Source organism: Podarcis melisellensis, assembly GCF_964234715.1.
Source record: "Podarcis melisellensis genome assembly, chromosome: 11".
Classification (NCBI taxonomy): domain Eukaryota; kingdom Metazoa; phylum Chordata; class Lepidosauria; order Squamata; family Lacertidae; genus Podarcis; species Podarcis melisellensis.
Window position 1 is genome coordinate 16,701,861 of NC_138543.1, and position 20,535 is coordinate 16,722,395.

The window sequence follows — 20,535 nt, forward strand, 5'->3', positions numbered from 1 at the left end:
GGAGGAGACTCTTGAGAGTCCCATGGACTGCAAGAAGATCAAACCTCTCCATTCTTAAGGAAATCAGCCCTAAGTGCTCACTGGAAGGACAGACCCTGAAGCTGAGGCTCCAATACTTTGGCCACCTCATGAGAAGAGAAGACTCCCTGGAAAAGACCCTGATGTTGGGAAAGATGGAGGGCAGAAGGAGAAGGGGACGACAGAGGACGAGATGGTGGGACAGTGTTCTTGAAGCTACCAGCATGAGTTGGACCAAACTGTGGGAGGCAGTGGAAGACAGGAGTGCTTGGCGTGTTCTGATCCATGGGGTCACGAAGAGCCGGACACGACTAAACAACAGCTTGATTTTATTCTGCGAACCGCCCTGAGACCCCCAGGTATAGGGCGGTATATAAATTCATAAAATAAAATAAAAATGTTGGAGGGTATGAACACGGCGCCCGGGGCGTGAGATCAGCAGATAGCACGTAAAATTGAGCTGCTCCCCTTGCAAACCATCCCTCCCTCGGCATCGCCCGCCACAAACGCGCAGCTTGCGCTCCTCGCCTCCCGTTTCCCCACGCTGCCCTCGGAAACCTCTTCCCGTTTCCCACCGCCTCTCCCATAGGTGGCGCTGCAGCGCGCGCGCGAGCTTCGCCGCCCGTTCCTCCCTCCCTCCCCCGAGTAAAACAACGAGGCAGCAGCGTCCGGAAGTTGAAGCGGCAACCCGGAAGCGCCGCTCTGTCTCCTCCCCGCCCCGTCTCTCTGTGCCTCGGGTCCTTGCCTTTCCGCCTCCCGGTTGCTAAGCAGCAGCGGCGGCGGCGGCTGGCTTGAAAGCGCGCCCGAGGCGCCAAAGGGGAGCTTGCCGGCGGGACCAGAGAGGAGGAGGAGGGCGTTGGGGCCCGGCCTCGGCTTGGATGTGGGGACCGGGAGCGGAGAGGGCAGCTTCGCGAGAGCCTTGCGCCCTGGGGGAGAATGGGCACAACAAGGGCCGACCAGCTCCTGATTGTGGTCTCTATCCTGGAAGGTAAGGCGCAGGGAACGGGGGGGGGGGGGAGTGTTTAAAGGAAAGTCAGAAAATCTGAGACCCATTCATCTATGGATGCCTCCACCCCACCCATAATTTGGGGAGCTGCCTTAAAGGGAGTTGGATCGCCCATCCATTCAGGGCAGTGTCGCCTACACTGACCGGCAGCGGCTCCCAAAGGGTTTTAAGGCAAGGGGTCTCTAACCCACTTCTGCTAGGAGATTTGGGATTGAACCTGGGGCAGGTGGTTCAAGGTGTGAGCCCCCATGTAAGGTGGCTGCTTTACCCTCCTTGTGAAGCTGAGGCTCCAATACTTTGGCCACCTCATGAGAAGAGAAGAGAAGACTCCCTGGAAAAGACCCTGATGTTGGGAAAGATGGAGGGCACAAGGAGAAGGGGACAACAGAGGACCAGATGGTTGGACAGTGTTCTTGAAGCTACCAGCATGAGTTTGACCAAACTGCGGGAGGCAGTGGAAGACAGGAGTGCCTGGCGCGCTCTGGTCCATGGGGTCATGAAGAGTCGGACACAACTAAACAACAACAACAGCTTGTGGGCATGGGCATAGCCAGTACAATCATACCCCAGGTTACAGACGCTTCGGGTTGCGTTTTTTCGGGTTACGGGCCCGTCAAAACTCAGAAGTACTGGAACAGGTTACTTCCGGGTTTCAGCTGTCGCGCATGCGCAGACGCTCTTAATTGCGCTTTGTACATGCACAGAAGCGCAATCCACGCATGCGCAGACGCAATGCTGCAGGTTGTGAACACTGCGTTTGCAACCCTAGCATCCACTGTATTTGTTTAAGGGGGGAGGGACAGGCTTTATTATTATTTATAATTTATTGAATTTATGTTTTCTTCTTCTTTGGTTATCACTAGTAGCCAAGTAAGATTGTCTTCCATGAACAAGGTCTTAACAGTGAGTCCGTAAATGGCTGTGGAGGCCAATTCTGGATCCACATGTCCTTCCACAGTGGGGACATAGGTTTCTGACTGGGAGTTGATCATGGGGGGGGCGGGTTGCCAAATGTGCCTTCCTCTTAGCTTGTTTCTCCCTTTCATCGTTGCCTTGAGAGAGTCTTTAAACCTCTTTTGTTGGCCACCAACATTACGCTTTCCATTTTTAAGTTTGGAATAGAGTAGTTGCTACCGCCCTATATACCTGGAGGTCTCAGGGCAGTTCACAGAACAAAATCAAAATATAAAACCACAATATTTGGAATCAAACTAAAAACAACAACCAAATAGCACACCCACCCACACCCCGGTAGGAGGGGTAAGAACTGAGTTATCTGTGATGCAATTGGTCAGTTAAGTATTTTTATTTATTTGCTTGATTTAGGGGGGCAGCTGCCTCCCCCCAGCTCCCTGGGTACACCCATGCTTGTCGGGCGGACTTAAATTTTGGGAGAGTTGAGCCCCCTAACAGTGTGATTCTGTGCTCAGAAGTAAGTCCCTCTTGAATTCAGCAAGACATAGCATTGTTAGAGGACCCTGAGGATCATTAGGTCCAAGCCCCTGCAATGCTGGAATATGCAGCTGCCCCATACAGAGATGGAGCCTGCAATCTTGGCATGGTGAGCACCACGCTCTAACCAGCTCCTAGGTAGGTCAGTATGTATAGGATTGTAGCCTAAGTATGCCCAAAATATCTCTTACCCTGTGGCGGTTGGTTGTGTAAATAATGAATGTGGAGACAGTGGGGTGATTTTATATTTGGAAGTGTCTGATAAGGCATCTCTGTAAGCGGAAAGGTTTTTGCATGCTCTTGACACCAGGTGAAAGAGCTCCTGCTTCTTCTTTTGAAAATATAGAGTACCAGAATTTCATCTTCAACTCATTAAGCAATGGAAACGGGAGAGAGCATGTCTGAGCATTTCTACAACTATTGCTAACTGTCCCACCTTACCATCATGTCCTTGAGCTAACAGCTAAGACTTTCAGATCCAAGGTTGTAAATTCTTTGCAGGCTTCAGTTTCTCATTTCGGTGGCAGAGTTCTGGTGCTTACAACATAAAAGCTGGCAAAAGGAAGGGAGAAATTAGTGAACAGAATGATCAGGTATAAGGGGAATAGGATTAATAGATGGCACGAAAACAGCATATGTAGTCAGATTCATAATCCTGTGCTACTGCTTCAGAAATTTAGTACTGAGTTATTACAGTAGACATTGCCTGTCTTCTCAGAATAGTATGGTATTGCACAGGAAAACATTGTTGTAAGATTTCTGTGGAAACCAGTACCATGTCATTCTAAAGATAGGCATGAGATGAGCAGGGTTTGAACTCAGGACACCTGGGGATCTTATGTACATATTCTCAAAGAAGCAATATGTAGCTGGTACTTCTTGTTACATTGTTTGTGATGCATTAGAATTAGGAGTGCTTAGTTTTTTTAAATAATCCACTAACTCCAGCATATTATGGTCCTTACAAGTACTTCTCAATGTATGTATATTTATTTTCTGCTTATACACCATCTAACTTTCAAAAAGATAAAATGCTGACTTCAGTTTATTGTGGTTTGTAGCATAGTGATGAATGACAATTATTAAAATGTTACTGGTGAAAATGTTAAGTGCAGATATAGTGAAAACTTAAGGCAATATGAAATTAGTCCATATTTAAACATATGGTAGAAAAAAAATTCTCTACTTACCTTTCTACTTGCCTTTTATTTCTTCTCCATCAGTAGATAGATCCACACAGATCAAAACAAACACTCCACACAATGGTTCCATTGAGCTCCAGATGTGAACAGAATTGTAGCTGTGATATGTGTATAGCACAGTGTAACTTAAAGAAGTTCATAGACTTAAAGTTTGCAAGATCTGCCTCATTTTTTACTACAGTCAGGAGATTCAGTAACTGGCATACACAGAATTCTGAGCCCAGGAATTGGTGTACCAGAACTGAACTAAACGCTATGAGTTATCCTAAGCCTTTCTTCCTTACCTTTTAATGTTTCCCTCCAGGTGAAAAGCTGGAGGGTCAGCATGCTGGCTGTCAGAAAATCAAAATCTCTTCCCATGACTCACCATGCCATCACACAAGTGACTGCCAGTTATGACCCAGTCACTTTCTTGGTGTAGTTCTTGCTCTGTGTAGTTCTTGTGCATTGCAGACTGTGCACACAAGCAGTTTTAGTTGCGATCTGCTTCCCGTTTCTTTTTGTAATCTTGTGTTCCAATGCAGAATTGAGCCAGCTCTTTGAAAGATGGGTTTGTACAGGTAACCAAGGAACAGCCTTTGATTCCGCAGATTCTGCAATGTGCCTAGGAGTTTGTGATTATTAAGCAGCTACATCATGCCCTAAATAGTATACTATCAGCTGTTTATAAAGAAGCTATCTAATAAATGTGCTTTTTTCCTTTTCCAGGGCGTTACTTTCCAAAACGTCCAAAGCATATGCTGGTGGTAGAAGCAAAGTTTGATGGTGAAACTCTAGCTACAGACCCTGTAGAACATATTGATCAACCTGAATTTGCCACGGAGTTAGCTTGGGAACTTGACAGGAAAGCTCTTCACCAACACAGGTTATTTTCTCAAAAGATTTCTGAATTGCTTGAGTGTGTGCTTGTTGCGTGTATTTAGAATCTTGTAAAGAATGACTATAAATAACTTAGCCTGAACTGTACTGGAAAACTTATGGGTGTATTCCATCCCCTTTTCGGTATAACATTTGGCTAGAAAGCTCAGATAGTTATTAAAAAGAGCAGTCTTAAGCTCTTGTGTTTTCACCTCCAAGAAAAGTAACCAGCTTTCCTATATTTAACTGTTGCCATATACCTGGAGCCTATTTGAGAGGTTGGAAAATTTTATGTGCGCTTGTTAACTGCTAAAGTTTCCTTATTATTAAGAAGAAATGCTTGCAATATAATATAAATTAAAATACTTACTACTGTTTCTGATAATATCTGGGTAGTTTTATCAGTAAAAATGTTGCGTGTACCATTGGGGAGCCAAAAGCTTATGTAACTGCTTCCAATGCCTTAATGGTATTGCATATTTATTTCCTTGCAGATTACAGCGTACACCTATCAAGTTACAATGCTTTTCTGTGGATTCTCTCTCTTCCGCCAAAGAGCCTGTAGGTTACATTATACTAGATTTGAGAGTTGCTCAAGAGAAGAAACAGGTATTGTATGGAACCCGGCTTAAACACGTCACAATAAATGAATGTGTGCTCCTTTATCAGATATGCCAGATTAAATGGTATTGGTTTTCATTCTCTTCTTGAATGGCAGATTCTAGACATATTTGTTCATTGGGGTGGTAAACTCGTGTCTGAACTGTACCAAATATCAGCTGGTGGGTCGTGTTGTTCACCTGGTTTCCCAAAACTATGCAACGCTGCTGGTTACATGGAGGGGCAAGGCAGCAGAGAGCTGTTGTTCCCACTCTGAGTTTTCCACTGTGTTGCCCATCCCTCTTCCTGTTTGGTAATCAGGCTGTTCCCCTCCTGTCTCTGTGGGCAGGCCGGTATTATGGAAGTACAGTGGAACCTTTTCGAATATGCCTCGGAAGTCAAACGGCTTCCAAGGCGTGTTTCTCCGGCCACCCATTGAGCCTCGGTTGTCGAATGTTTCGGAAGTGGAACTGTCTTCCGGAACAGATTACGTTCGACAACCGAGGTTCCACTGTATTTAAATATAGCCCTATCTTAAAATACCAGGACAATGTATGAAACTATAACAAACATTTTAAACAAATTAGAAACAGCACAGAACAGTCATTAAAATGATAACAAAGCTCAGGTCAATGACCTGCCCATTAAGATGATTATCTGCCATGGTTTGTAGCAGATAAATTTCTTGCTCTTATTTACTAAAGGGATTTAATGGATATGCCTTTGTCTACCATAGCAGGCTAAATGCAAATAATAACCTATGATACATGCTCTAAATAGTTGCTTTGTACTTTTTTTTTTGAATGACTAGCTTTTCTAAACTTTTTTTTTTCATGGAGGGAATTAAGATTTCTATGAACAGATGGCAGCAGAGTCAAGTGCAGAATTATTCTGGATATAGAAAGTTCAGCTGTAGGTGGTGAACATATTATGTGCTCTTGGAGCCCTCCACCCACATATTAGGGTAGCCTAAAGCCAGGGCAGTCATGCTCTCTGCATCTAAACAGATTATCTCTGGCAATCATCTGTCTACTAGGGAAAGAGAGTATTACTTCTGTTCTCAGATCTCTGGATTAGGGCCAAAGTCTTGTCCTCTTTTTTTTCTTTTTTTAAAATAAATTAATATTGAGATGAGAACTGTCTATGTACACATGATATAATTTCACTTCTGTAACAGTATGGTATGATCACAACTATTCTTCATTTTAGGCTTAACTTTAAATGTAAGATCCTGTAAAACGTAGCCAACTTGGAAAGAGATTTTATCTGATGGCAATACCGTGTATGTATAATTTTGTAAGAGTGCTTTCAGCCAACTTTTTGTTTTAATCAAATCTCTGCAGCCGCCAAAATGGTATCCATTACTGAGCAATAGATACACAAAATTTAAATCTGAGCTGCAACTCAGTCTAATGCTAGAAACTGATACTAAGGCATCCGCAGATGGCTTTAAAGCGAAGGACGCACCTCCCAGAGATGTAACAGGTTAGTAGAATAATGAACACGTTACCAAACGCTATTATATTCTGAAAATTGTGGGAATTCTGCAGTTACGTCAAGTTGATGGAGATCCTAAAATATCCTTGGTTAGTATTGGCAAATTCACTGTACAAATCCTCTGTATTCTGCTTTGTTTCCTCTTTTGTTCTGATCACAAATCCTTGGGCTGAGCATCTGCTCAGCAGTATTCCCTTACTTAATTCTAAATTTATACCTACCCTCATGGTGCTACTTTGCACCTGGCTCCAGATGGTGGGTTTTGGAGTTCTGTTGGGCAGAAAAACTCGATCCTTTAAACCTGAAGTCTGAGAGATTTGATACTTGATTTCTGACAGTTGAAGTGATTTCATCTTTGCTCATTTTGACAAAGTTTCAGGGCTAAGAACATTTGAATATTCACGTTAAAAATCTTAATGGCCCGTCCTGTATCAGAGTGGTTTACAAAGGTTCTTTTCCATTCTTTTATGGCAAAGGTGGACAATCTGTCAATGTCAAGATGCTGTAGGACTACACTTCCCATTATCCCTGATGATTGGCCATGCTGGCTGGAGCTAATGGGAGCTGGAGTCCCAGCAACATCAAGGGGGCTACAGGTTCTCCATTCCTACTTTATTACATAAAGAATTATTTTTATATCTTAACCACTTGTGAATTTTATATGTTATATTTTGTTATTTTATTTTCTCTCTATGTGTTTGATTATATTTTTTCTGCTTTTCAAGATAAATAGTAGTTAATTGAAGACAGAAAAGCAATGTATTGTTATCCTATTTGGTCTATATTAAGTTTTCACCTTTCATCTTTATTCTACATTAAGTTTTCATCTTTACTCTGTATTCAGCTTTCATCTTTCCCCCTTATTTTTCATATGATTCTCTGTCCTAAAGCTTGTTTAAATTTTGTTGTCAAGATTAGTACAGTGGTTAAGTGGAATATTGTAAACAGTTAATTTCCTTGTTTCTGTCTCTGTTTTGTTAACTTTTTCTTTTACTAGCTGTGCCCAACACTTCTGGGCAAGTTTCTGTAAAAAGCATAAGACAAATAAAACACAGGTGTTGGGTATGTGTGGTATAACTTCAGGTTGTACAGATGGTTATTCTCTGGTCTTCATGAAACCGATATGATACGTCTTACAAAAAAAAAACCAGGAAGGTGAATCCTTACCCTTAAACATAGACTATCAATGCCAGCAGGCCAGGCAAATAAAGTATTTAAAAGTGGAGAGTTAGGGTTTACATAGCTGTTTTCTGTCCTTTCATCTGCTTTGAGATGAAATCCGTGTAGGTCTGGGATGTAGAAATTATGGTCCTCTAGGTGTTGGACTCCAACTTTCATCAGGTCTGGGATGATGGGAATTGTAATCCAGCAACATCTGAAGGGCTGCACATCCCCCATCCCTGTTGTAACTGGTGACTAGATTGACATGGGGTTTATTCAGCCCCTTACTAGCCCAGGGCTAATAGGGTTTTTTAAAGACACTGTCCTCTCTGAATTTCATCTCTGTATATTTTCAGCTCCCAATAGATTTTATTTTGTTCAGAATACAACTGAAGGCATTTGTTTTCTTTTTAAAGTACCTCTTCAGCAACTTGGGTTGGATCCCAAAAATCTTGCAGCAGTGCTTAACGAAGAGGAAGGATACCATCAAATTGGACCAGCAGAATATTGCAGAGACTACTTTGTTCTGTCTGTCACTGTTGCATTTGCTACACAGTTAGAACAGGTAATAATGCCAACCTGGTTTCGTCTGTGGTGGAGCTTTCAGACTCTGGATGGTCAACATGTGAAAAATAATGTCTCATTGCAGTATGACTTGGTGGTTCTTCATAACCCCCTGATTTTGTATAAGAATGATTGTTCCCTTTATTGCTGTTAAAAATCTAAATAAACCTCCAAGGTACAGTGTTGCCCTCATAATAATAATAATAATAATAATAAATTTTATTTATATCCCGCCCTCCCCAGCCAAGCCGGGCTCAGGGCGGCTAACAACAATCAAATAATCAAACAGTCAAATAATCACACAATCTAAAAATATTTCATTATAAAAATTAATTAAAATCAAATTGATGGCAACCGATTAAGCAAAATTCTGTGCAGGTGGAGCTTGGGAGAGTGAGCAAGGACAACTTCCCAGCCTTTGAATTCCTTAGCTTTTAATGTTACCCATGTTAAATATTTAAAACATGAATAGATGTTGGAATACAGCACTTCTTTTGATAATAGACATGGACATTCACAACTTCATATGAGCAGTGTTGACGACCTGTTACCTGCATTTTTCTTCTCTTTTTTTGTAACAGCTAATACCTACCACAATGAAACTTCCAGAACGACAGCCTGAGTTCTTCTTCTACTATTCACTCCTGGGCAATGATGTTACCAACGAACCATTCACTGATTTGATCAATCCAAACTTTGAGCCAGAAAGAGCATCTGTTAGAATACGCAGCAGCGTTGAAGTTCTAAGAGCTTATTTTTTTGCTCACTCAAAGCTGAAGGTAAGCATCCATTTCTGCTCTCTGGTAAACAAAGATTTAGCTGTTGCATCTTGTTTTGAAGTGTGTGACTCCTCTTCAGTCCAAATTGCTAAGAGACCATGAGGCTACCATAAGAATTTAGTGTGTTATGGCAGATCAAATTTAAGGACTGTTATACTTTTTTGATATGTTGTTAATTTTATTACTTATGAGCTGCACCTTCATAAAAATAGAAAAACAAGGCAGTGGGCAGCATAAGAAGTTATACTACAGTAGTATCTGTATAAACTGCTGGGTAAAATAATATGAACTGCTCAGTTTTTAGAGAATGTCTAAAAGAAAGCTTGCTAGACTTTCTTTTCTATGGACAAGGAGTTCTTCAGAGCTGCCACACTAAAAACATGCTCCCTGGTAAAGGACAACCAAACCTCAGGGGCATGGCAGAGAGACACCAAAAGTACCCCACCAGGGGATCTTGGTAACTGAGGTACAGCATAAAGAATCAGTCTAGTCCTTAAAAGTACATTGTACCCAAATTGTTTATGGCTCTGTGAATTAACACAAGAACCTTGAGCCTGCCCTGGTAGGAAATCGACAACCAATGCAGCTCTCTCAGCAAATTAACATCGTTACCAGTAACCTGCCGAATTTTGTCCTAGTTGCAGGTTCTGGACCATATAAAGCATGCTACAGTAATCAACTCTTACGATTACCATTGCATGAACCACCGTGGTCAGGTTATCCTGGTCACAACAGATGTACCAGCCAAAGCTGGGAGAAGGTATTTCTAGCCCCAGATGTCAGTTGTGCCTCTAGTGACAAAGAAGATGGATTAAGGAGCACCCTCAAGCTATGAAAATGCTCCATCTTGGCCTTTCCTTCTTCCTTCCCCCTTCCTTCACAAGCTTGTGAGCTTGTGAGTTGTGGCTTATCGTGTACTGAAACATGACCGCTTGGAGCCTCTTGCTATCTTTTGACCTGAAGAATACAGGGTTTCGGAGGATAAGACAGTCTGGGAAGATTAGGCAGTCTGGATAACCTAAAGAAGGCTCTTTGGCTTATTTTATTCCAGCATCCATTACAAACACATTATTTATTTTAAGGACATAATGTTTCCATTTAGATGTCATTGGTTGGGTGTAAGTAATCATTTTTGTACTGAATGCTCATTATAGTCACTTTCATGATACCCTTTTGAAACATAGATCCATCTTTGCTGTGGGGACCAGTCTCTTGGAAGCACTGAAATACTTTTAACTGGGCTGTTGAAGAAAGGAAGTGTGGAAATCCTTCAACATCCAGTAGCAATTGAAGGAGCATATATTCTTGTCCCACCTAACAGAGCCCGGCAAAAGCTGCCACCCGTTCCTTTGGATATGGCTCCCACTGTTGGGGTATCAGTATCTCTTCAAAAAGATAGCAGAGTTTCTCAGGTACAACTCAATTGTTCTCCTTTTTATATACTTTTAAAAATGCAAATAAAAATAGAAAATATTATTGCTGTTACGCATGTATGAAATGAAGTTATTGTTATTTATTAAATTTCTATACTGCTCCTCATCCGAGGATCACGTGTTTAAACTAGGCACTATTGTTTCGTTCAGCCTCAGTTATCTTCAAAGGTTGAGTCTGAAAATGTGAAAAGAGCTTCATCCCCAATGCGTGATCAAAAAAGGAGTCCTGAGCCTGGTTCTCAAAATGCGTTACCCCGGGTTAGCCATTCTCCTCCCATAAAAGATGACGCGACAGACAGTGAAGTGGAAAGTCTTCAGTATGACAAGAACCCAAAGGCACAGAAAAAAGGTGGGCAGCACATCAAAGCAAATGTTTATAAATTTACAGCTGTCATATCTACCACAAAATACTGTTTTCTTTATGATTGCGTGGTAAACTGATGCAAGGAAATGGGTGATCATTCACTATGAAGTAATGCAACTAAAAATATTCTGAAGACTCCAGTAAGAGGGAGAGAGTTATCTGCGGTCCACCAGTGACCTGCGGACGATGTAAGGTTTTAAATTTGTGAACATGATGTGTGGTTTAGCTCTGCAGTTGAAGAACTGGACAGATATTTGTATTCAAGCAAATTGCTGTGGTCTAAACCACAGAGCCTAGGACTTGCTGATCAGAAGGTCGGTGGTTCAAATCCCCACAACGGAATGAGCTCCCGTTGCTTGGTCCCTGCTCCTGCCAACCTAGCAGTTTGAAAGCACGTCAAAGTGCAAATAGATAAATAGGTACTGTTCCGGCGGGAAGGTAAATGGCGTTTCTGTGTGCTGCTCTGGTTCGCCAGAAGCGACTTAGTCATGCTGGCCACATGACCCAGAAGCTGTACACCGGCTCCCTCGGCCAATAAAGCGATATGAGTGCCACAACCCCAGAGTCGGACACGTTTGGGGTCCCTTTAACTTTAAGCACTGCTCCCTTTCCTTGTGAACAGAATGCAGGAGCATAGCCTGTGGCCGCTTTGCATGATAGGGCCAATGTGTGAAGGCTGCTTGAAATATGAACACCTATTTTTGGTATGCTATTTTTTGTTTGCCACATGAACCAGCCTGTACCACGTGGCTTACCTTCAAATTGTCATCAGCCGTGTTTGGCCACAGGCTATGATGCTGTACAGCTAGTTCAACATTTAGGTTTAGAAAGAAAAAAAAAACTTAGTATGGGAAACAGCCATATTAGAAAAAAACCAACCAATAAACTGAAACTGACACATGGACAAATAGAAGAAGACTCCTTCATCCCGTTATGGCTCCCCTTTATCACATACACAGCCCAACAAGATGACAAGGATCCACCAACAGCATATGAATTAATATGGCTAACCTGATTCAAAAATACACACTCACATCTTGCTCACACACAAAAACAGTTCTCACTACAGCCAACGAAAGACAACCAACCACACCCTAAGCCACCCCGAACCCCTCTCTCCACCAAGGATATACAATAGTAAGAAAACCCATACAAGTAAGGCTGATAGAACCCCTCTCACACACTAAGTAAAATAATAGAAGTATAACCACCCAACTTCCCACTCCCCCTCTCCCCCCTTTTTTCTTTTTCTTTTCTTCTTCTTCCTAATTGTTTAAACCAATTCATAAACCAAGAACTTATACATTGACCACTAATAATGAAACACATGTTGTAGATATTTTCCCACATTTATTATGCTATTTTTGTGATACGCAAATGACATGAGAAAACTTGGTATACTTATTTGTATAACATTATTCTTGTTTATAAAACCCAATAGAAAAAAAAGGAAATTAAATTTTGTCCAGAAAAAAATTCAAAAGCTTCTTACTTTCAAGTATTAGAACTTGTACATCAGGGGCTCTCAAGTTTGGAATGTGTCGGCATCTATCTTAAAAGAAAATGTGCTGTCTCTTTTCTCTTCAGCCACGAATGCCCGAGCACCCGCTTCTCAGACTCAGCAGGCTGGTACCTCTGAATCTACCACAGGTCAAAAAATTGCTGTTCCAGCAGCATCCCATCACTTCTGCTTCTCAATAGACTTAAGAACTCTCCATAATCTGGATACTGGCTTTCCCGTCAATTGTATGTTAAGGTAAAGCATGTGTTAGATCATTATTTCACATCTCTTCATTGGGATAACTTTCAATTTATTTTCCCATTGCATTCTATCCCATAACCAGTTACCGGTCCATGAAAGGATCTGGAAGTCTAGGTACACAGTGTCACCATGATCACTTCTATGTGCCCTGTAAATAACAAACTTCTTGCTCATCATGAACTTGATCTAAAACTATGGGTAATTGCATCTTTCTTAGGAGAGATTTATCCCTATAATTCTGAGGAAAAGGACAAAGGTACTGTACACTGTAAGAGGGTAATCTCCAACTATGTGCAGGTCTTGTAACTTCCATTCATGGACGAGTATGTCTTGCCTGAATATTCCCTTTTCTTTAATCGGCACATTTCTTTATAAACTCACAATGCTCTAGTTGCAACTTGTGGATTTTTAGCTATGTTTCTGGATTGAAGACCCCAGTGTACATGCTAAATTAGAAGGTTTCTACATTTTTTTAAAAAGCTGAGGAAATACTGAAAGGAGTAACTTCATGGAAATTGGGCACAAGCGTATCACTTTTGGGCTGAGTAATTTTTGTTGTGTAACTGGCCCACTTGGCCTTCTGTTTTGTGGAATGTGAAGTGTCCATTGAATGAAACTTGGTATATTAATCCCAGGAAGAATTCTATGTTTCAGTTCCCCAGTGGTGACCAAAAATGTAATCCTGGGGAGCACCAGGGGAAATCGGAAGCAAGATATTAAAACACACACCCCTAGAAATATTCTTAACAATACCCAACTGCGCCCAATCCTTACTGGGCGCAGGATCACTGTCACACTCTGCTCCCTTACTTTAGAAAATAAAACAAAGGATGCAAGGCAGTCTTGCCTCTCCGGAGCAATGGGAATCCAGTGTCCCTTCAAGATGTTGTTGGACTCTAATGCCCACCATCCTCAACCAGCAGGGCCAATAGTGAGAGGCGATAGGAGTGTATTGTTTGATAGAAATAATGGTGTGGCATTCATCTAAGTTTGATTCATAGAAGACCCACAGAAATTAATGGATCTAACTTAAGTCCTGTTCATTAATTTCAATAGGAATACTCTGTTAAGACATGCCATCAAGTCATTAGTTAGCTTGAAGTTCATTTACTTAAAGGTCTTGAAGTCATAAGCTATTACCACTGAATTTATTATAATATTAATATTATTTGTTTGTTTGTTTCTCAGTGGGACACAGGTGGCGCTGTGGTCTAAACCACTGAGCCTCTTGGGCTTCCCAATCAGAAGGTCAGTGGTTTGAATCCCCATGATGGGGTGAGCTCCTGTTGCTCTGTTCCAGCTTCTGCCAACCTAGCAGTTCAGAAGCGCACCAGTGCAAGTAGATAAATAGGTACCACTGCAGCAGGAAGATAAATGGCGTTTCCATGTTCTGGCTTCCATCACGGTGTCTTGTTGCACCAGAAGCGGGTTAGTCATGTTGGCCACATGACCCAGAAATCTGTCTGTGGACAAATGCTGGCTCCCTAGGCCTGAAGGCGAGATGAGCGCCGCAACCCCATAGTCGTATTTGACTGGACTTAACTGTCCAGGGGTCCTTTACCTTTACCTTTTTTACCTCCATAGGTACTCGTATCCGTTTTTTGGAAGCGCTGCACCCATTATGACAAACCCTCCCGTGGAAGTAAGGAAGAACATGGAAGTGTTTCTTCCCCAGTCATATTGTGCATTTGATTTTGCAACGATGCCCCACCAGCTGCAGGATACCTTCTTCAGGTATGTAACAAGGGTGACATTTTAACAATCTGTGCATTGGCACATTTCTCTTTCCTTCACAACCATACTTACATTTTGAAATTGCAAGTTAGCACTAGCTGAACGTAACTTTGTATCTTCTCATCATCCTCCTACTTTATCTAGATCTGCTCTGGAGGGTTTGGGGAGCATTCCCCTTAGCACTACATTAAATATAACCCTATACATTTGTCCTCAGGATTGGTTATTTACCGTATTTTTCGCTCTATAGGATGCACCCGACCATAGGACGTACCTAGTTTTAGAGGGGGGGAACAAGAAAAAATTCTCTCCCTCTCTACACAGCGCCCCTTCAGCGAAGCGGCAGGAGAAACGGAGCCCCTTCCATTTCTATTCCTGCTTCACTGAAGGGGCACTGCACAGAGAGAGAAAGCTGTGCAGCGCCTCTCCAGCGAAGCAAACCCAGGAGAGCAAGAGGGATCAGTGCGCACCGATCCCTCTTGCTCTCCAGGCTTCAGCGGGCTATCCCACTGTGCTTCGGAGGCTTTGCGTTGCTTTCGCTGAAGCCATGGAGCCTGCATTCACTCCATAAGATGCACACACATTTCCCCTTAATCTTCGGAGGGGGAAATGCATCTTATAGAGCGAAAAATACGGTAGTTCAGGTGGCACGTTTTGTGTCAGCGAGGTGGTATGGTATTTGCTAATAAGTTCCATTTAAATATTTGTTCCTGCTTTGCTTTTTTCCAGCAGTGTGGGCATGATCCTACCATCTTCACAAAGGGCAGAATGCAGAGCCATGACACTTGCAGTGTGTGGCCTCGGTCTCATTCGCTTCCACATCTATAGGGGTAATGGACAGGGGAGAGTAGGTTGGTTTCTAGTAGTCCTAGCAACTGGGGGTATAGCCTGTATGCAAAGGGCAGGTAGGGACTCAAATTGCCGAATACCAGAGATCTGGGTGCATGCTTTGAAGAACCAGGTACTTGCCCAGCACAGTAGGGGGTGGCAGGTGACAAAGGGGGATATGGTTCTCTCTGTGTGTGTTGTTTTCTAAGTGATGGATTAGGTCCCGCACAGCACATTTGGTCATCTAACCCTTCGTATGATTGCACTTTGCTCTCTGTGTGCAACTGGTAGGGACTGGAGTCTGCCCTATATCCTTCATTGACTCAGTTCGAAACCTGCAGACCTATTCTAACCTGAATGTACTTCATAGCAACTCATTCAAACTGGTCGTATTCGGAAGAAATACTACTAGCTTGTGGAAGCTGTTGAATTTTAACTCCTAATGTGATGTGAGACAGGTTTGGATGGGTTTCTACTGTTGTTAATGGCTAACCAGTAGGAATGGAGAAACCTTGAGACAACAACTTCACCCTAGTTCTTCCCTTGGATTGGGACCTATTTTCAGAAATGCAGGAAATGCAGGAAGTCAAAGTACCATATTTTTTGCTGTATAAGACTCACCTTTTCCCTCCTAAAAAGTAAGGGGAAATGTGTGTGCGTCTTATGGAGCGAATGCAGACTGCGCAGCTATCCCAGAAGCCAGAACAGCAAGAGGGATTGCTGCTTTCACTGCACAGCGATCCCTCTTGCTGTTCTGGCTTCTGAGATTCAGAATATATTTTTTCTTGTTTTCCTCCTCCAAAAACTAGGTGCGTCTTGTGCGTCTTATAGAGCGAAAAATACAGGTATATCGCTCAATTGTATATTTCTAGGATGGAAAATTACTGTGATGGGTGTGAAATGTTCTTGCAAAATTGAGCATCCTTGAACTCCTTCAAGTGGTTGTACTATTTTGCCACAGGGTAGCATTGATGTCTGCCAGAGCTTCTATGCCAACATCACAAAAGATCCAGTTACAGATAGGTAGCCGTGTTGGTCTGCCATAGTCAAAACAAAAAAAATTCCTTCCAGTAGCACCTTAAAGACCAACTAAGTTAGTTCTTGGTATGAGCTTTCGTGTGCATGCACACTTCTTCAGACACTTCTTTTGTGTTTTATCACAAAAGATGTAAAATAAATGCATCTCTTCTACCCATCCCGGCCTACAGCAACTGAGGAAAACCCCATCTATGAGAACAAAATACAAACTCCTATATGCTATGTGTATTTTTTTCTCTCTGTCTTTCAGGATACCATTGCTGGTGGAGCTGTGGCATAAAGATAAAACAGCCAAAGACTTACTGCTGGGAGTTGCAAGACTCCAGCTTTCAAATATTTTGGCCATGGAAAAAACCCGCTTTCTAGGTGCCAGTGGGGAACAGTGCTGGCGCCAGACCTTCAGTGAAACAATCCCTGTTACAGCAGCGCAAGGGTACAATGAGCTTTGAAAAATGAGGTTCTTCTGTTATAGCTGGTTCTGTTTAACACTCCTATAGGCCTTTTTGATTTTATTTTATTTATTTTTTTGCATTTAGCAAAACTCTTAATACTTATTTTTGAAGAGCTTGCATAACTCTTAATTTTGGGGGACAAGATTCTAAATGCGCCTTTCTTTAGCAGTCATGCAAGCATTGTCTGCTGACTTGGTAAAGATTTGATTACAATGTGGAGCTTGGAATTTTTAATTTATATAACGTTCTAATGGTAAATATATATTTAATTTCAAAATATACGCTTGCACAATCAAACTTTCCGGTATATTATGTAGAAGATTCTTTCTGAAAAGCATGAGTGCACCCAAACTTAGTAGCCACTAGATGGCAGCCCTCCAAACCTAATTGACTTTAGCGTTTGTTGTCAAACTCAACTCACTGATGTGAAAGTGACTGTACTCCTTTGTACTGATTTGTTTCAAATGTCAGATGTTTATTTCCTGTAACTCGATAAGTTTACCCAGCTTTTCAGTGTATTTGCATAGAAAACTATTTAAACTTTACTAAAAATGGATAAAAGGAAGTTTGAGAAACAAATGTAAACTGTAGAATTATTGCTCTTCGCAACTTGGGTTTCATGTTTTTGTTTATTTAGTGATACTTTTTGACGATTTAGTAACAAGACAATCATCTGAAAAGAGTCTGGAACATTTATTTTGCGGACAGTTGACCTTAATGTGTTTCCTTTCGGTCCACACTTGCCAGGTTGTGATTGTGCATATTAAAGTAAGACACTTGTAGCAGCAAATATTTAATTCTGAGCTTTGAAACAAAACTGTTTGCAGATATGCAGAAAAATAAGCATTGAGTCAAACCTGATAGCCAGCGCCACAACACAAGTGATTAGGAGGAACAAAGAGAGAAAATTCAGGCAGACCAGAGACTAGCTGGTAACCAGTATCTAAGAATCATAATGATGGTCTCCAGCCTCTTTATTCATGAATAGGAATAAATGCTCTGTACTTCTCTAATAGAGCAGCTATTCCTTTTTCAACTCTCTGTGTTCCGTATTCCTAAAAGAATTGGCGTCATGTCTGGGTCTGTCAGTCAATCAGACAATTTATTGTGTATAGCCAAAGGCCTTTACAATGAACATGTTTTGATCAGTCGTCTGACAGTCAGGATTGTTTGACTTCTTTATATAAAACTTGTTTAGCTCCTGCGACCTTTTTGAGAAGGAAAGAGAGGAAAGACTGCTGTAGGAATAAGTGCACTTTTCTCATGCTTGTTCCATTGTAAACAGATGACAGTAGAGAGCAAGATTAATTTTGAATGAGAGAAGAAATGAAATGCTCCTGTTCTTGTTTATAGGACAAGCAACAGGATAGCCGAGCTTTCATACACGGTGACTCTAGAAGATTATGGGCTTGTGAAAATGCATGAAGTTGTGGTGTCCGATTCTTCTCAGGTAAACAGAAATGCACCCTTTCTTGTTTGGAAAGACACAACTCCATGGAAGATTATCTAATAGCATTTCCATGTTTAGGGTTTAGGTGCCAATGAGCCACCGCTGGTTCCTTCATCTCAGCCACGTAATGTTCCTGAAATCCAGCCGGAAACAAGAGAAACTCTAGAGTACAAAGCGGCACTTGAATTGGAAATGTGGAAGGAACTACAAGAAGATCTTTTTGAAAACCAGGTTTCTTTATACATTTGTTTTAAACGGGACTACTGGTCTACTCTTTTGTTGTTGTTGTTGTTGTTTAGTCATTTAGTCGTGTCCGACTCTTCATGACCCCATGTACCAGAGCACGTCAGGCACCTCTGTCCTCCACTGCCTCCCGCAGTTTGGTCAAACTCATGCTGGTAACCTTGAAAACACTATCTAACCATCTCGTCCTCTGTCGTCCCCTTCTCCTTGTGCCCGCCATCTTTCCCAACATCAGGGTCTTTTCCAGGGAGTCTTCTCTTCTCATGAGGTGGCCAAAGTATTGGAGCCTCAGCTTCAGGATCTGTCCTTCCAGTGAGCACTCAGGGCTGATTTCCTTAAGAATGGAGAGGTTTGATCTTCTTGCAGTCCATGGGACTCTCAAGAGTCTCCTCCAGCACCATAATTCAAAAGCATCAATTCTTCGGCGATCAGCCTTCTTTATGGTCCTGCTCTCACTTCCATACATCACTACTGGGAAAACCATAGCTTTAACTATACGGACCTTTGTTGGCAAGGTGATGTCTCTACTTCTCAAGATGCTGTCTAGGCCTGTCATTGCCCTTCTCCCAAGGAGCAGGCGTCTTTTAATTTCGTGGCTGTTGTCACCATTTGCAGTGATCATGGAGCCCAAGAAAGTAAAATCTCTCGTGACAGATCTTAAACCTAGGTTGCAGTTCAGGCGGATACAAGCGTGGGAAAGAGGTTTTTAAATTGGAATCAGCCCTTTAGCTGATTGTACGACAGCATTGTCTATTTGGCAGATTCAGCATAGATGGCTTCATAATGTTCAAATACATTTTGAGGCGTGTCTTACAGGGTATCACCCCAGTCTTACATTGTGTCTGGGCGAAAAGTCAGTTTGGTATATCTTCAAGATGTGCCCAGGACGTTGACAGCAAGCTAAAACTGATCTGTGTTTTGGAAGGATTATTTACATTCAAGAGGAATCTTACCTATTTACAGTCTTAAGCGCAAAGGTTCCTCCTTGCCGATACAGGAACACTTGTGGCCTGCTGCCCCATCCTTCGGTCATTATAATATATCAGTCTTGAGACTATACCACCTTTGGATTTTACAGAGCACCTTGGAAGAGTGGGGGAGAGAGAGAATTCCAAACATTGGCAATATTGAACTAAGAGGAGGAGTGATTTTATTCACTGGGGTCTTGCAATGTACTGGCATGTTCACTTTCTGTGGGCACAGCCTGGAAAGTGCCCAGGGTAGCTCAGTTTCTAGAGCATGAAACTCTTAATCTCAGGGTCGAGGGTTTGAGCCCCACATTGGGCAAAATATTCCTGCATTGTAGGGGGTTGGACTAGATGGGTCCTTTCCAACTCTACAATTCTATGATTCTATTCTACAGTGGTGCCTCGCAAGACGAAATTAATTCGTTCCGCAAGTTTTTCCTTCTTGCGAGTTTTTCGTCTTGTGAAGCACGGTTTCCCATAGGAATGCATTGAAAATCAATCAATGCGTTCCTATGGAGACTGTCCGGGGACAGAGGGGAAGCGCCGCGCGCCTTCCCCTCTGTCCCCGGACCTGTTTAAAAGCAAGGGGCAGCGGGGAGAAGATTGCTTCTCCCCATCGCCGCCCCTTGGTTCAAAAGGGGTCCGGGGACAGAGGGGAAGGCGTGCGTGCCTTCCCCTCTGTCCCCTCTTTTGAAGCAAGGGGCGGAGGGGAGAAGATCACTTCTCCCCGTTGCCACCCCTTGGTTCAAAAGGGGTCCGGGGACAGAGGGGAAGGCGCGCGAGCCTTCCCCTCTGTCCCCGGAGATTGTGGGGCTGGCAACGGGGAGAAGCAATCTTCTCCCCGCCGCCCCTTGCTTCAAAAGAGGTCTGGGGACAGCGGTGAAGATGCGCTGCGCTTCCCCGCTATCCCCGGAGCTTGCGGGGCAAGCTTCGTTTTGCGAAGCAAGCCCATAGGGAAATGCGTCTTGCGAAGCGGCTAAGAAAACGAAAAACTCCTTCGTCTAGCGAGTTTTTCGTCTTACGAGGCGTTCGTCTTGCGGGGTACCACTGTACTTTTAAATTTTCATTCCACTTGAGTTGCTTTTCCCCACTCCCATCTCTCCTGCTTCAGTTGAATTCAAGTGGA

General features: G+C 42.6%; 1 protein-coding gene across 1 annotated transcript in view; it reads left to right on the top strand.

The window, feature by feature from the left end:
* The first annotated feature begins 949 nt into the window (after window positions 1-949).
* The window catches only part of CEP120 (centrosomal protein 120), a 37,137-nt gene continuing 17,551 nt past the window's right edge, over window positions 950-20,535 (top strand). The window contains exons 1-13 of the mRNA XM_081930453.1: window positions 950-1,006; window positions 4,387-4,543; window positions 5,031-5,145; window positions 6,480-6,621; window positions 8,211-8,359; window positions 8,940-9,137; window positions 10,322-10,549; window positions 10,721-10,919; window positions 12,522-12,690; window positions 14,281-14,430; window positions 16,547-16,729; window positions 18,102-18,198; window positions 18,277-18,429. Coding sequence (XP_081786579.1) covers window positions 955-1,006; window positions 4,387-4,543; window positions 5,031-5,145; window positions 6,480-6,621; window positions 8,211-8,359; window positions 8,940-9,137; window positions 10,322-10,549; window positions 10,721-10,919; window positions 12,522-12,690; window positions 14,281-14,430; window positions 16,547-16,729; window positions 18,102-18,198; window positions 18,277-18,429 — 1,992 coding nt within the window. The 5' untranslated portion in view covers window positions 950-954. The remainder of the gene's footprint in view (window positions 1,007-4,386; window positions 4,544-5,030; window positions 5,146-6,479; window positions 6,622-8,210; window positions 8,360-8,939; window positions 9,138-10,321; window positions 10,550-10,720; window positions 10,920-12,521; window positions 12,691-14,280; window positions 14,431-16,546; window positions 16,730-18,101; window positions 18,199-18,276; window positions 18,430-20,535) is intronic.